The 14,262-nt window shown below is 36.4% G+C and overlaps 2 protein-coding genes and 1 pseudogene across 5 annotated transcripts in view; 1 reads left to right on the forward strand and 2 right to left on the reverse strand.

Annotated features, from left to right (window-relative positions):
- Positions 1 to 945, reverse strand: part of LOC107592370 (patatin-like phospholipase domain-containing protein 7) — a 12,339-nt pseudogene extending 11,394 nt beyond the window's left edge.
- Positions 946 to 3,318: 2,373 nt separating this feature from the next.
- On the forward strand, positions 3,319 to 4,973 carry LOC107592314 (39S ribosomal protein L41, mitochondrial-like). 4 transcript variants are annotated; one of them, XM_016281784.1, is made up of 3 exons: positions 3,412 to 3,440; positions 4,178 to 4,220; positions 4,444 to 4,973. In XM_016281784.1, exons 2-3 carry the CDS (start codon positions 4,183 to 4,185, stop codon positions 4,877 to 4,879), a joined length of 474 nt encoding a protein of 157 aa, XP_016137270.1. In that variant the 5' UTR covers positions 3,412 to 3,440; positions 4,178 to 4,182; the 3' UTR covers positions 4,880 to 4,973. The 4 variants fall into 4 exon arrangements, with proteins under 4 accessions (XP_016137269.1, XP_016137270.1, XP_016137268.1 ...); XM_016281783.1 differs by lacking the exon at positions 4,178 to 4,220 and having other exon boundaries at positions 3,319 to 3,440; XM_016281782.1 differs by lacking the exons at positions 3,412 to 3,440; positions 4,178 to 4,220 and adding an exon at positions 3,801 to 3,922 and having other exon boundaries at positions 4,444 to 4,971.
- A 720-nt stretch (positions 4,974 to 5,693) lies between these two features.
- LOC107592312 (diphthine methyltransferase) overlaps positions 5,694 to 14,262 on the reverse strand; it is a 10,024-nt gene continuing 1,455 nt past the window's right edge. Inside the window, exons 3-9 of the mRNA XM_016281780.1 lie at positions 13,524 to 13,611; positions 12,586 to 12,680; positions 12,345 to 12,502; positions 10,715 to 10,787; positions 10,513 to 10,578; positions 6,924 to 7,096; positions 5,694 to 6,381 (exon numbers count right to left, since the gene is read on the reverse strand). Of these exons, the coding sequence (XP_016137266.1) occupies positions 5,960 to 6,381; positions 6,924 to 7,096; positions 10,513 to 10,578; positions 10,715 to 10,787; positions 12,345 to 12,502; positions 12,586 to 12,680; positions 13,524 to 13,611 (1,075 nt within the window). The 3' untranslated portion in view covers positions 5,694 to 5,959. The remainder of the gene's footprint in view (positions 6,382 to 6,923; positions 7,097 to 10,512; positions 10,579 to 10,714; positions 10,788 to 12,344; positions 12,503 to 12,585; positions 12,681 to 13,523; positions 13,612 to 14,262) is intronic.

Here is a 14,262-nt window from a genome sequence, read left to right on the forward strand (position 1 = left end):
GGAAATGACTGAGGGCTCTGTAGTGTAGCTATCACTAGGGGAGTGATAATTGCTGAAACAATACTCGGCAGAGGGAAGGGATCAGAGTGAGTGTTAAATAGTGAGGGAGTGATATGAAACAGCTGGGTGCAATCAGTGTAAACAGCTGTGTGCAATCCGTGCTGAGTGTAATCAGTGCAATGCATGATGGAAAATGTAGTCCGGGGTGATGTGCAACAGTGTGTAGTGCGAGAGTCAATGAAATTGGAAGTTCATGGACCGGATTCGTGACACAGCACACCAGTCCACTGTATTATGAAATGACAATAAAGACATTAATAAAGCTTGTCTGTAAGACAAACAATTCGGACCACTGAGTCACTAAAACATAGGTGGAATTGTCATATACCATGGTGCTCTGTAACTGATCCTCTATGGATTGCTGCATGCGAGCCTTGATCTCACTCCCAGATGGCAGCACTAGCTACCAAAAACACAACAAAATCATCATTATAAACCACACAGGAAAAGAGCCTGCCCAATAGGACCAAATCTGCTAACATAACGGTTACTTTTTCAATCTCAGGTGAGGTTGATCTAGGAAATGGGGAGCTTCTCTGAACACAGTCCTGGTCAATGATTGTTTCACTGTGTAAATTACAAGACAGATATTTTTGGACAAAGTCCAGTTTACTCTTATAAGTAAAATACGTCTCTTTAAGAAGTGTACTGCAGATCCTTTTAGCAGGAAGGATGATTAATAGTAAATAGCCTGGCTTTATATATGTATTTATTCGTTCACAAACACTCACATTCACTGGGTGTTAGCCAGTTGTTTAAAATCAAAAACAATATATTACCGGATATATATCGTGCACATCATCTTTTTCTTCCATATCTTACAGTAAGGAGAAAGTAGAAATCCACACATTTGACACAAATTAAAAATCGAATTATCTACATCATGCTTATTTTATAACTCACAATGTTCTTAAAATATACAATGCCTTACGCCTATTAAAGAGGCATGAAGCAATTTCTATGTACATGCTTAACCCTCAGAGACCCACTGTTAATTATAACATTAAAATAGCATAATACCTATTTCTACTAAATAGGAGTTAAAACTTCATACAACAGCAGTTCACTTTCCAAAATGTGTCATAGCAACAAATGTGATGGGAAAATATTTGCAATTTGAATCTCCCAGCACATAGTCATGATGGCCTGTTGACACCATTACCATCAAATAGTATGTATTTGTATTTCACCTCTAATATTTCTTCAGTTTTCAAAATGTTTAAAAATGGCAACATTGTTTAAATTTTTCTTTTTTTCTTTTTACAAAACTACAAATGAAAATGACAGTGATTCTGTCTGTAACAACCTGAATCAGGGAATCATCTGATACTGCCTGTCATCCCTCTTTGCAGTCTGATACTCTGTATGTGATTCATGAGACCCTCTGCTAGGGGGGAAAGGTCAAACGCTCAAAGCAGGGCGAAGGTGACGCTAAAACTTCAATTTCAAGTGTGTTGCACAGAATGGAAAAAACATTGGAAATGAGAATTAGATTGCTTTAGGCCGGGCTGCAGGAGGGATGTGGTTCTGTTGTTTACACACAAGCCGCGGCTGTAAACATGCACTTGTAATCAAATACACTGTTAATCACTGTAATCACAACATTGTAAAAACATTATGTGGTTGTATGACGCGAAGATCATACATGCAAATAATGTCAATAAATAAATGGAAAATACCATCGGAACGGCGTTTTCAATCTGTTTTTGTCACTCTCAATGCACTTTAAAGTCTCCCAAGAATTCCATTCACGATGTCAGTCCCCCACCGATTAGCCAGATCCTTCAAGAAAACAATCCACACAGTCCGATTAAACAGGCCCAAAATAAGCCTAAACGAGCCCAGTTTCTTACGTTGGGGATTTGGATTATGGAGCAACAGAAATGCTTTAATTTCACTGATCGGAGATGTACTCTATCATAAACCTATATATTAGCCTGTGATAAACTGCAACTTTTTGCAAATTAATGTCTTTTTAATAATTATACATATATTTTAATTCCAATAATTTAAATAAATATTTGTTTTATAATTTTAAAAACTATGCAACTTGCGACTCAGTAATATATATAAAAAAACAAACCCAAAGAAACTTATAACAAACCTCTACAATTAATCCAAATTGCCGCTGCAAGATTAATCTTTAATGAGCCGAAAAGAACGCACGCCACACCTCTGTTCATCAACTTGCACTGGGTACCAGTAGCTGCTCGCATAAAATTCAAAGCATTAATGTTTGCCTACAAAACCACCACTGGCTCTGCACCCCTTTACCTAAATGAATTACTTCACAGTTATGTGCCCTCTAGAAGCTTGCGTTCTGCAAGTGTATGACACATTATTGTGCCATCTCAAAGAGGTACAAAATCACTTTCACAGACTTTTCCATTAACTGTTCCCTCCTGGTGGAATGACCTGCCCAACTCAATCCAAGCAGCTAAGTCCTTAGCCATCTTTAAGAAATTACTAAAAACACATCTGTTCCATCTTTATTTGACCCTCTAACTCTAGCACTTTCTATTCTATTTTAATTCTACTTTATCTATTTATCTTCTTTTTTATATATAAAAAAACTAACACTAGCTTTCTATTTTATGTATTCCATCTACTTATTTTGTGTGTGTGTATATATATATATATATACAGGTGTTCATTACTTCAGAGTTATGTGCCCTCTAGAAGCTTGCATTCTGCAAGTGAATGGCATATTATTGTGCCATCTCAAAGAGGCACAAAATCACTTTCACAGACTTTTTCATTAACTGTTCCCTCCTGGTGTAATGACCTGCCCAAATCAATCCGAGCAGCTGAGTCCTTAGCCATCTTTAAGAAATGACTAAAAACACATCTGTTCCATCTTTATTTGACCCTATAACTCCAACACTTTCTATTCTATTATAATTCTACTTTATATTTATCTTTTTTATTTTTTGTTCTTTATTTAAAAAAAACAAAACACTAGCTTTCTATTTTTTCTATTATATCTACTTGTATTTCTTTGTTTGTGTGTGTGTATATACGTGTGTGTGTATTATATATATATATATATATATATACACACCTTGCTATGTGTTAGGCTAACCGAGACTTGTCATTTGCACTTATACATTGTTGCTCTTTTGTTAGTTTTGACTGCTTTTATTGTCCTCATTTGTAAGTCGCTTTGTATAAAAGCGTCTGCTAAGTGACTAAATGTAAATGTAAATAACAATCGGACATGGCAACACTCTCGAGGACGAACGCAAAGCCGCTAATCAGTATTCGCTGCTCCTACTGGCTCTCTCCATGCTGATCTGGCCAATCACAGTGGATTTCTTTACCACGCTTAACGTGGGACTACAGTGTGATCTTCTTGAAAGCACAGTAGCACACTGTCCAAGGTTACTGTGTGTCTTTTTATTGATTTCTACATTATATTTCATTACATTATACTTTATACGTGGCCAGCAACGTTTTCGTTATTTTATCGCGAACTGTTTTGACAGCACATCTGTAATAGCTTTCATTCTTCATTTTGAGCCAGTGTTTCTAAAAAGTAAGACGACCTTTAAAACGATGTCAAGATGTTAATTTTGTTGTCATTCTTGATACATCATTTATTAATGATGACAGTTAATATGTATTAATATCTACAATGTTCATGCTTACTATAAAAGCGTCTGCTAAGTGACTAAATGTAAATGTAAATAACAATCGGACATGGCAACACTCTCGAGGACGAACGCAAAGCCGCTAATCAGTATTCGCTGCTCCTACTGGCTCTCTCCATGCTGATCTGGCCAATCACAGTGGATTTCTTTACCACGCTTAACGTGGGACTACAGTGTGATCTTCTTGAAAGCACAGTAGCACACTGTCCAAGGTTACTGTGTGTCTTTTTATTGATTTCTACATTATATTTCATTACATTATACTTTATACGTGGCCAGCAACGTTTTCGTTATTTTATCGCGAACTGTTTTGACAGCACATCTGTAATAGCTTTCATTCTTCATTTTGAGCCAGTGTTTCTAAAAAGTAAGACGACCTTTAAAACGATGTCAAGACGTTAATTTTGTTGTCATTCTTGATACATCATTTATTAATGATGACAGTTAATATGTATTAATATCTACAATGTTCATGCTGAGTGCCAACCTACAACTGCACATGGAGCATCAGTTCAGCTGCTGTAACTCCTTCTTAACATACTGTTGCAACCAGTTCATGCCCAAATAACAGAAATACTACCATTTTTGTTACTACTGTAAAATTGTATTCAGTTTATATCTCATTCAAACAATGTGATGTATAGTGTAACATTGTTAAAAATTTAATTAATTTGCCTAAGTAATGTTATGAAATTGTTCTAAACATAATTAAAATAAAATGATTTCTGAACAGGTTGTTGCTGCAGTTAAATCACTGTAAAATGGGGGTGCTGTCAGCTCTGGCACGGGGGCTCGTGAGAGGAGCTGACAGAATGGCTGAGTTCACGAGCAAGCGCGGGCCCAGGACATTCTACAAGAGCAGAGGCGCCAGACCCACTGGAGTCCTCACCTCCAGCAGAAAGTTCATACCTGTACAGGCCATGATACCAGCGTTTGTGGTGCCCGATCTGGAAGGATTTAACCTGAAACCGTATGTGTCATACAAGACCCCATCAGGGACAGAGCACCCCATGACTCCAGAGATGCTCTTCAATCAAGTGGTGGCCCCACAGATCGAGAGAGACATTGAAGAAGGGGTTTTCAATGAGGAGAATCTTGAGAAATATGGATTAGAGAAAACACAAGAGGGGAAGCTGTTCAAGATGCATCCCAGGAACTTTGTTCGTTAAATGGACTTTGTGTTTCAGTGATTTGCTGATGGACTGTAAACAAGTGTGTGATGTTTTCTTAAACTTTTCAATGAACAGAAGTCATGAAAAATTAAAACCATTTCATATTTAGCTCTTCTGGAAATTCTAAAAAAACTACTGGAATGAAAATATGGTCCAACCCTTAGCAAAACTGATATATTGCCAGTGAATAATTTCGAACTGGGGTTGGGGTCAATGGAAATGTTTACAGAAAAATATAAAAATCAGATTTCAATAAAAATGACAATTAGATGAGTAAAGAAAAAAAATCGATGAATAAACAAACTTTTGATTAAATAAATGGATTCAAATAAATAAGTAAATAAAATAAATAAATATAGTACTATAACAGCACTATGATTATAGGAAAAGAAAACATAACTATGCAACTTGCAAGAAACTGAATATTTTCCAAATAATACTTTAGACATATGCTGTAAAAAAAAATATTATTATACATTAGATCATAAAAGATGATATAATAAAAAATGTTTTTTTTAAACAAACGTTTGATTAAATAGAGTAAATTAATAAAACATTACTACGGTGATTAAGAAAAGAAAAATACTGTGTACCTAAATAGAAACTAAATATTGTCCAAATAATATTTTAGATATATAATAATAATATTCTTTTATAATGTAAGTAGAAACCAGAAATATAGATGCCTCTTAAATTTTAGGATGGGGGTCTCTTGCAAAGGTATAATCATATTTGGGGGTATTTAAAACATTTAAAACCCCAACCTTAGAGAAACACAATTTTACAAAAGAAATAAATGTAGACACTTGTATTTATTAATAGGGTTGTGGTTTATTTGTTATAAAAGGTCTTTGTCTGGTTCTCAATGTAAAACTAGAAAAGGTCCTTTACATTTTCTAGCTAAAATATATAGTCAGAAATTGACATTCAGTTGAAATAAAGATAGAGTATCTAAAAATTGCATATACTGAGTGCTAAGCAATACTGTAGATGTTACAGCAACACAATGCATCGAAATGTGCAGGTCCAAATAACCTCAACTTAAAAGCTTTTTAAAGCCCATCATATCGGCTGTGCTCAGGAAGAGGGGGCGGGTTCAGACGGCTTCTGTTGTTCCTCTGGGCTCCAGTCCCATCTCCACACGTGCATCATGTGGTCGTAGAAGGAGCAGGTAGCCATCAGGCAGGACAGAGACTGGGAGTCTCTAGCAGGGCTGGTGAAGGGGTCTGGAATTGAACTTTTTTCTGGTAAAGAACACTGGTCGGGTATGTACCGCCCCGAGTCGTCCTCCAGAGAGGTGTCAAAGCTGCCGGTGGGCGATTCATACTGGATCCTGAGATGGCCTCCAGACTCTGTGAGCCCAACGCTGGTTTGGGGAGGTTCTTGAGGAGAGGGGGGCGTGGAGTTGCTTAGGGGGAGTCTGGACCAGTCTGCTCCATATGCTAAGGAGTTGTGTAGAATATAGGAGGCCAGAACTGGGCATGGTGCATCTTGTCCCTCTACAAACATGAATATCAGGGAGAAAAAAAAAAGCATTAAGAGTAGAATTCAAAATCAAGAATGTTCAAAAGTTAGGGGTCAGTATGATTCTTAATATGTTTGATAGAAGTGTCTTATACTCACCAAGGCTGCATTTATTTGATCAGAAATACAGTAAAAACTGTAATATTGTTAAATATTATTACAGTTTAAAAGAACCGTTTTCTATTTTAGCACATTTTATCAGCAGCCATTATTCCAGTGTGACCTGATCCTTCAGAAACCATTCTAATATGCTCGGGGAACACTTCTTATTATTAATAATGATGAAAACAGTTGTGCTGGTTAATATTTTTGTGCAAACCATGATACATTTTTGTAAAAAAAAAACAACAACAACAACTATTTGAAATAGAAATAACATGTATATCTGTTTCTTTTGATCAATTTAATGCATTCTTGCTGAATAAAAAAACTAAAACACTGACCCCAAACTTTTGACCAGTAGTGTACATTTTGTAATTTACAAACAAAGGGGCACATCAGTAAGTGTAATTCTTACCCATAGCTTTCTGGCAGTGGAGAATGTGGAAATCATTATGCATGCATGCTGCTAGCAGCAGGTGCTCTTGACTGGGGTGCCACTTGAGTCTCCACACACCTCCACCCACTGCAGTCTCACTCAAGGGCTGCTTCATGTTCCTCCCATCCCAGAGCAACAAGTTCTCATCATAGCTGCAAGAGAAGAAAAAAAACATGTACATTTGTCATATGTTTAAATATTGTGTGATCAAGCGAATTCGCCATTGGCCAACAGTACTTTTGCGTCCATTCATTTTTAATTTTTTTAACCCAGAAATGAAATACGGAAAATGCGTTTTTTTCTGTAGTGGTTCAAACATTGATGAATAGAATAAGCAGACACAAACATTTTTTTTATTATTCAAAATTCATATTTCATTAAAAATCATAAAAATTATATAAAGCTTGTTTTTTTTATGTACTGTATATAAATGCTCAATTTAATTTCTAGCTTTTTTAGCGTCTCTATACAGATGCCATAAGCGCCCTCTCGCGCTACTGATGTGCTTACCGGTAAACTATTGCTTTATGAAAACCTTTGTCTTGATGTTTTTATGATCTTGATAATTTTTCACGCCTAAAAAACATGTATGAGATGTTTTTTCACACAAAACTGTAGCAATGAGAGTCAAAAGGTAGGTACCGTTTGATAGAAAACTTTGTATTTTTAGGAAAAAAAATCTTTACATTTGGACATTCTCCTGCTGAGAAATAGCTGATAAAAGCGTACGAAAAATTAGTGTGCTTAAGGGAAATTTTTCATATCTTTCTTATTTGACATTCAATATTTCAGGAAAGAAATAAGGTAGGGGAAAAATTCTTGTCAACATGTGAGCTGTATGTGAATAAATTGTTTTGGTGATATCATGAAGTAATCACAGTATTTGGAACCAAGGTCGCCTTTTTCTTAGCCCTTGACAGTTTTGAAATTGAAGTAATGCCTCGCTGAATTTAGTCAAAGCCCCAAACAATTATGCTTGTTTTATTCTGCTCTGTGAGACCTTTCAAATGACATATGAGTATCTGAGCTGTATGATGTTTTTGATATATTAGAGTACATGGAACAAAAAAACATTTAGTAAATTATGGAATTAATTTTTTTCATTTATCAGCAAATAACTCAGCACTACTTCAAATTGGCTACATCCACAAACATAAAGTTCAAACTCTAAGCTTTCAAATGATATCCATTTTTAGTTGATCAAGGCAGTGGTTTGAAAAATATGATTAGTAATTTTTCGCAGAGGAGGGGGGCGTCCCGCCCGTGGTACACTCCGTTTTAGAGGGACTACTTGGCACTCATTGAAGAGGTGAAAATAATTACATTCATTAAAAAGTGTTTTTAAGCTTTAAAATGATACCTATTGTGTGTTATTTCATTCAGTGGTTGCTTAGTAATTTGATTATGATTTGTTTTCATGGGGGTCTCGGGTTTAAAGGGTTAAGTTAGAATCCACTCAAAACACCACAGTTTTGTTCAGCGCTGCATGCTCGGGAGTCTCATAACAAACAAAGTGTAACATGATGTAAGTAAGAGATTCATTGTGCAGTGTACAGCTTCATTGATTATAACGGAACTTTGTGAGATCACGATAAACTGAAACGAGCTACGCTTTTTGCTTGCTCTTTGCGCGCTTTCTTGGTTACAATCCATTCAGAATAAGTTTTGTTTTTCATGATGCTAAGAGGACCAGTGACCGCTTACACGCTGCAAAGTTTCAGGAGTGACATTTGCATATAAATGCGGCATTTATATGTGGATGTCACCCTCAATGCAATAATAGTGATAACCATAACAATAGACAAGGCAAAAATATGTCAAAATAGATGTAGGCTGCATTAAGGCTAGAGCATTCTCACTAATTTTCAGAAGTCTCAGTGATTTGATTCTGGAAACGGGTCTGCCTGTATCTAGAGAAGTAGGAGAAATTATAACTTTATATATTTCTATATTATATTTCTATATTTACCATATTAAAACCTCCTGTGTATAGTGCTCTAACACGATGAACTGTACATGCTTTGAGCGACCATCTCTGATAGGGTTACCCAGATAGCACACATCATTTAAAATTATGACAAAATTATACCACAACATATAATTTCATAATGATAAAGTTCCCAGAATTCTGCAATGTCTGTTTTAAAATCAGATTTTGAAGTATTAGGTCTCTAATGTATTAGGTCTCTGCATTGTTTCTGTGAAAACGTCTGTGAAAAGCATTACTTCTAAATAATTTGGCCAAAGAAAACTTGTAAAATTGACATTGTTCAATTAATTTGTGCATTTTGAAAATGTTAATTAAAGGTGCAAGAAGTCAAACAAAAATCTGAAAAGAAGTCAATATTTCACTTTTTTGGGCAGCATTTTGTGTGTACAATTTTGGTTTTCAGCATAGCATTTAAAAATACAGTAGTTCGTTTATAGTTAAAAAACGAATGGAATGAATGAATGAATGGACGCAAAAGTACACGGACCCAACTGAAATCTGCTTGGCTTGAAAGTAATGTCTCTGTGATGTGAAGAGTGCTTCATAAACCACTACACTATTGACAACTAGGGCTTGAAGTGGGCCGGTACGCAGTATCTATACTAGCACTTCTATATTTTAGCCTTTAGAGTACCTGCACTTTTTTGTGCGTACCGGCACACTATATAAATCACACTACCCAGGCGGGATCACTTCTCATCTCGACCAATCACGTGAATGAATGCAAGCGGAGTGTGTAGGGCGCGAGATCATGTCAGGGGAGGCACGCAGAGTAGTAGAATAATAATTAATTATTGATTACTAATTTGAATCAGTACTTTATAACGAAAATAATATCTTAAGGCTTTTGCGATCAAATCATTTTAAACTCCTGCAAAGTCCAAGGACCCAGTAAACGAATTCCAACAGTAAGTTCAAAACAGCCTAATTCAGAGAAAACACGGCCGATTTCATCAGCGATTGTGGAAAGAACAGTGACTTATGTCCAGATTTCAGTAAAATTATTATTTTCAGCGTGTATTTGGCTTAAATGCAAGAGTGTTTTATAATGAACGCTGATTATGCGGTGGTCAGCGATTCTGAATGGATCCGTATAGTAGGCAGGCGATTTAGTGGTCTTTGGCGTCTCCCTGTGGTCCTGTTTGGTATCGCAGCTTGACTTGTGCTAATTTGTACTGAAAACTTTTATTATTGATTGATTGATTGTGGCACTATACATACATTGTGAATTATTAAAAAGTACTTATTTATTTAATATAAATAAATAAATAAGGGGGGGGGGCACTTCTTTTTTTCCACTTCAAGCACTGTTGACAAGAGACAGTGGACCTTTTTTGCCCATGAAATTTCACAAATGTGACCACACCTTAATACAGCTGCTGAGGGAGTGACTGTAAATTTGACATCTCTCTTCTGACTCACATAATCAATTTCTCTACAGTGTTTCTTGTAGCTTTTGGAAAGTCATGGAAACGCAATCATGGATTTTTTTTCTTGTTGGAGCAAACAGGAATGCAAAAAATATATTAGAGATGGTCTCCCATGTACCCCAGGGGTTTTTGACTGAGCAGCACTTACCTTCCTGTGGCTAGTATGTGCTCGCGATGAGGATTACTGTGTATGCTGCATACTCCCATAGTGTGTCTGTGACAGGACAGCAGTATTTACTCACAATGACTGCATAAACACCATGAAACAGTCATATAAAACATAATGAAGTTAAGCAGTGACTTAATAAAGACTGTTGGTGGATAAAAAAAATACATAGCTACTGTCTGACCTCTTGCTGGTGAAGGAAGGGGAAGAGGGACCCATTCTCAGATCCCAGCCCTTAAGTTTGCAGTCATCACCACCTGGGACAGCAGGTACACAAAAGTTAAGATGGTCAAATCAGAAACCATGGATGATGTTTGCATGATTTTCATCGATTACAGTTCTGCTTTTAACACCATATTACCAGACATACTGATCAGGAAGCTGCTTCACCTGGATCTTTCCACTAACATCTGTTTGGATTATGGACTTTCTCACAAATCGTCCACAATCTGTCAAGCACAGCTCCCATCTCTCCACTACTTACACTCAGCACTGGCTCCCCACAAGGCTACGTGCTGAGCCCACTGCTGTACTCACTGTACATGCACGACTGTATTCCTGTTCATGCCTCCAATTCTATAATCAAATCTGCGGATGACACTAGCCTAGTAGGACTAATTTCAGGAGATGACGAGTCCATCTACCGAGACGAGGTGCAGTGACTGACAGCATGGTGCTCTGAAAACAACCTGGTACTGAATACAAAAAACAAAACAAAGGAATTTATTCTAGATTTCAGGAAGTGCAGGGCTGACCCTCCTCCCATTTTCATAAATGGGGATTGTGTGGATAGAGTACAAAGCTTTAAATTCCTGGGAACCCACATATCTGACAACCTCTCCTGGTCTACCAACACCACAGCCACTGTCAAAAAGGCTCTGCAATAGAGAGCATCCTAACATATTGCCTCACAGTGTGGTATGCTGGCTGCTCTACAGCACTTCAGAGGGTCATTGATACAGAGCAGAAGATTATCGGCTTCCCTCTTCCCTCACTCCAGGACACTGCGAACACCCGCTATCTTTCAAGAGCAAAACAGATTGTCACCGATTATTTCCATCCCGGCCACTCTTTTTTTGACCTCTTGCCCTCAGGAAGACGCTATAGGTCAATAAAAGTACAGACTTCCAGATTCATGAACAGTTCCTATCCCATACTTCTAATCAACACACATAATGTCTCTGCACCCCTAGTTGTCATAGTTTATTTATTAGTGCATCTTTCACTCTTTCTATTTATGCATTTGTGCAATATACAGTACAGTATCAGTGCAATTCTATTTATTGATTATTAAATAAAAATAATTGATATATTGATAACATTAATTATGTTAGTGTGTGTAGTATGTTGTGTTATGCATTCGAAATTGAGTTGTATTGTAAATGCAATGACAATAAAGGCTTCTTATCTCTTATCTAAAAAAAATACATTTACATGAAAAGATAAATCAATGCAGTGTTATTTCAGTATTGTTTATATGCTATTATAGTATTAATTCATATGTTGCATTATTTTATATTTTTCAATTTTAATTTGAATTAGTTTAGTAATTTTTATGAGCTTGTCATTTTTATTCTTTTTTTAATATTTCTATTTAGCTTTATTATTTATCTTTCAGTTTATTTTAGTTAGCTGCCAAGGACACTTTTTTTAAGTTAAAGTTTTTCATCTAATATTTATATTTTATTTTATTTCAGCTTTATTTCAAAGAACCAAAATTATTTAGTAGTGTTTAGATTAATAACACCGAATCAATGACCATACATGCAACAGCTCCACAAACGGTTCCTTTAGCTTGCTCTTTTCCCTCATACCTGAATAAACAATCTGTGTATCCCAGTAACTAAATGCTGAGATCCAGGCTTCAAAGTCATGAGCTTTCCATTGACACACAGCGGTTAAACTGGCTTCCCCCAGAGACAGCGCTGTGAGAGAGCCGCTCGAGTCACTGCACACCACACGCACATCACTGCTGCAAAAACACAACAGTAACCATTACATACAGAGACAATGCAATGCCAAAACATCAATCCATCAATAACAAGCGCACCTTACCTCTCACCTCTCCCTGTGGACCAGTCTAAAGACAAGGCCAGTCTGTCAGGACCCAACTTTGTGCTCAACTCACACTCCAGAACGCAGGTGCCCTGCTACTGGAGACACAGTCCAGACAGGCAGAAGACACTTAATGAAGTACAAATACAGCAGTAAAACATCTTAACACAGTGTCCAGTGCCTACAGTATCTAAAGCAGTGGTTCTCAACAAGAGTACCTCAGCAAACCTCCAAATTATATACAGTATTATAAATATATTTAAAGGGATAGTTCACCCAAAAATGATAATTCTGCCATCATTTACTCACTCTCAGGTTGTTCCAAACCTGTATGAGTTTCTTTCTTCTGTTGAGCATAAAAGAAGATATTTTAAAGAATGTGGGTAACCAAACAGCTGTTGTTCCCCATTGATTTCCATAATATGAAAAAAAGTACTATAGAAGTCAATGGGGACCAGAAACTGCTTGGATAACAATATATTTAAAATATTTTCTTTTTGTGTTCAGCAAAAGAAAGAAATTCATACAGGTTTGGAACAACTTTGAGGGTGAGTAAATGATGACAGAATTTTTATTTTTGAGTGAACTATTCCTTTACAATAATAATTCATATAATGCAATATAAATAATATAATTACTATTTTAATTATTAATAATTTAAATATAAATTTTAAGTATCTAGCTTAATTAAAAATGCTTTAAAAAATAATATTTCTTTTTTTCCCCCTTAACTTTTTAAAATATTGCTTGATATTTATTAAAAGAGTTAGGTTATACATTCAGGAGTTCAGGTTATACATTTCCAACATAATTGCAGTGGCATTCTTTAATTATTATAAGCTGAAATAATAATTGGTGTCAATAGAGATAACTTTTATTACATCTAGAACAGTCCTTGAATGTGCAATTCCTCATGCAGCATGAGAGTGATTTGTCACCTGAGATTCCATAAGCTTGTACAACTGAATTTCTCCACTTGCAGTGGCCATACCCAACAACGGGCGCTCTGATATCGGCACGTGACACCTGGGGAATTAAAAAAAGAAGAAGCTTAAAACAAATGGAAACACTCAGAATTCACGTGTATTGAACAGGTCTGTTACATAAAGCATTTGACCCAGCATCCACACCAGTGTTGCCAGACGTATGATAGTTATCATATTTGTACGATAATTTTGACCTCTGTACGATGTATGATCAATAATGTAAAAAATCCCATAACGTACGATAATTTCTGAATTTTTGAAGTGAGTGACGTGACATGTGGTCCCACAACCTTTGGGTTACGAGTCCTACTCTCTAACCATTAGGTCATTTTTTTTTCATGGATCTTGACGGCAAGAACCCCCTCAAAATCTGGCAACACACAGGCTTCCAATGACAGACTCACAGGTGGAGTTATTTATCTAGTTTTTTATCTATTGTGGTAATTTGCAGGTTGTGTAAAAAAGTTGTTGGTCTAGATAAATAGCTGTATTCTGCACGTTTGTCTCATGTACGATCATTTTCTTCCAAATATGATAATTTTGAGCTTCTGGTATGATACTTGGACATTTCCAATCTGGCAACACTGAATCCACACCATTACTGGCCATCTGTCAAGGGTGCTTCCCTGCAGTAGGGGTTCAATCTTCAACTGGCTGGCAGGAGCCGCCACCGACAGGTCACGTGACCTGC

This window comes from Sinocyclocheilus grahami, unplaced genomic scaffold (genome assembly GCF_001515645.1).
Source record: "Sinocyclocheilus grahami isolate Dianchi unplaced genomic scaffold, SAMN03320097.WGS_v1.1 scaffold152.1, whole genome shotgun sequence".
NCBI lineage: Eukaryota > Metazoa > Chordata > Actinopteri > Cypriniformes > Cyprinidae > Sinocyclocheilus > Sinocyclocheilus grahami.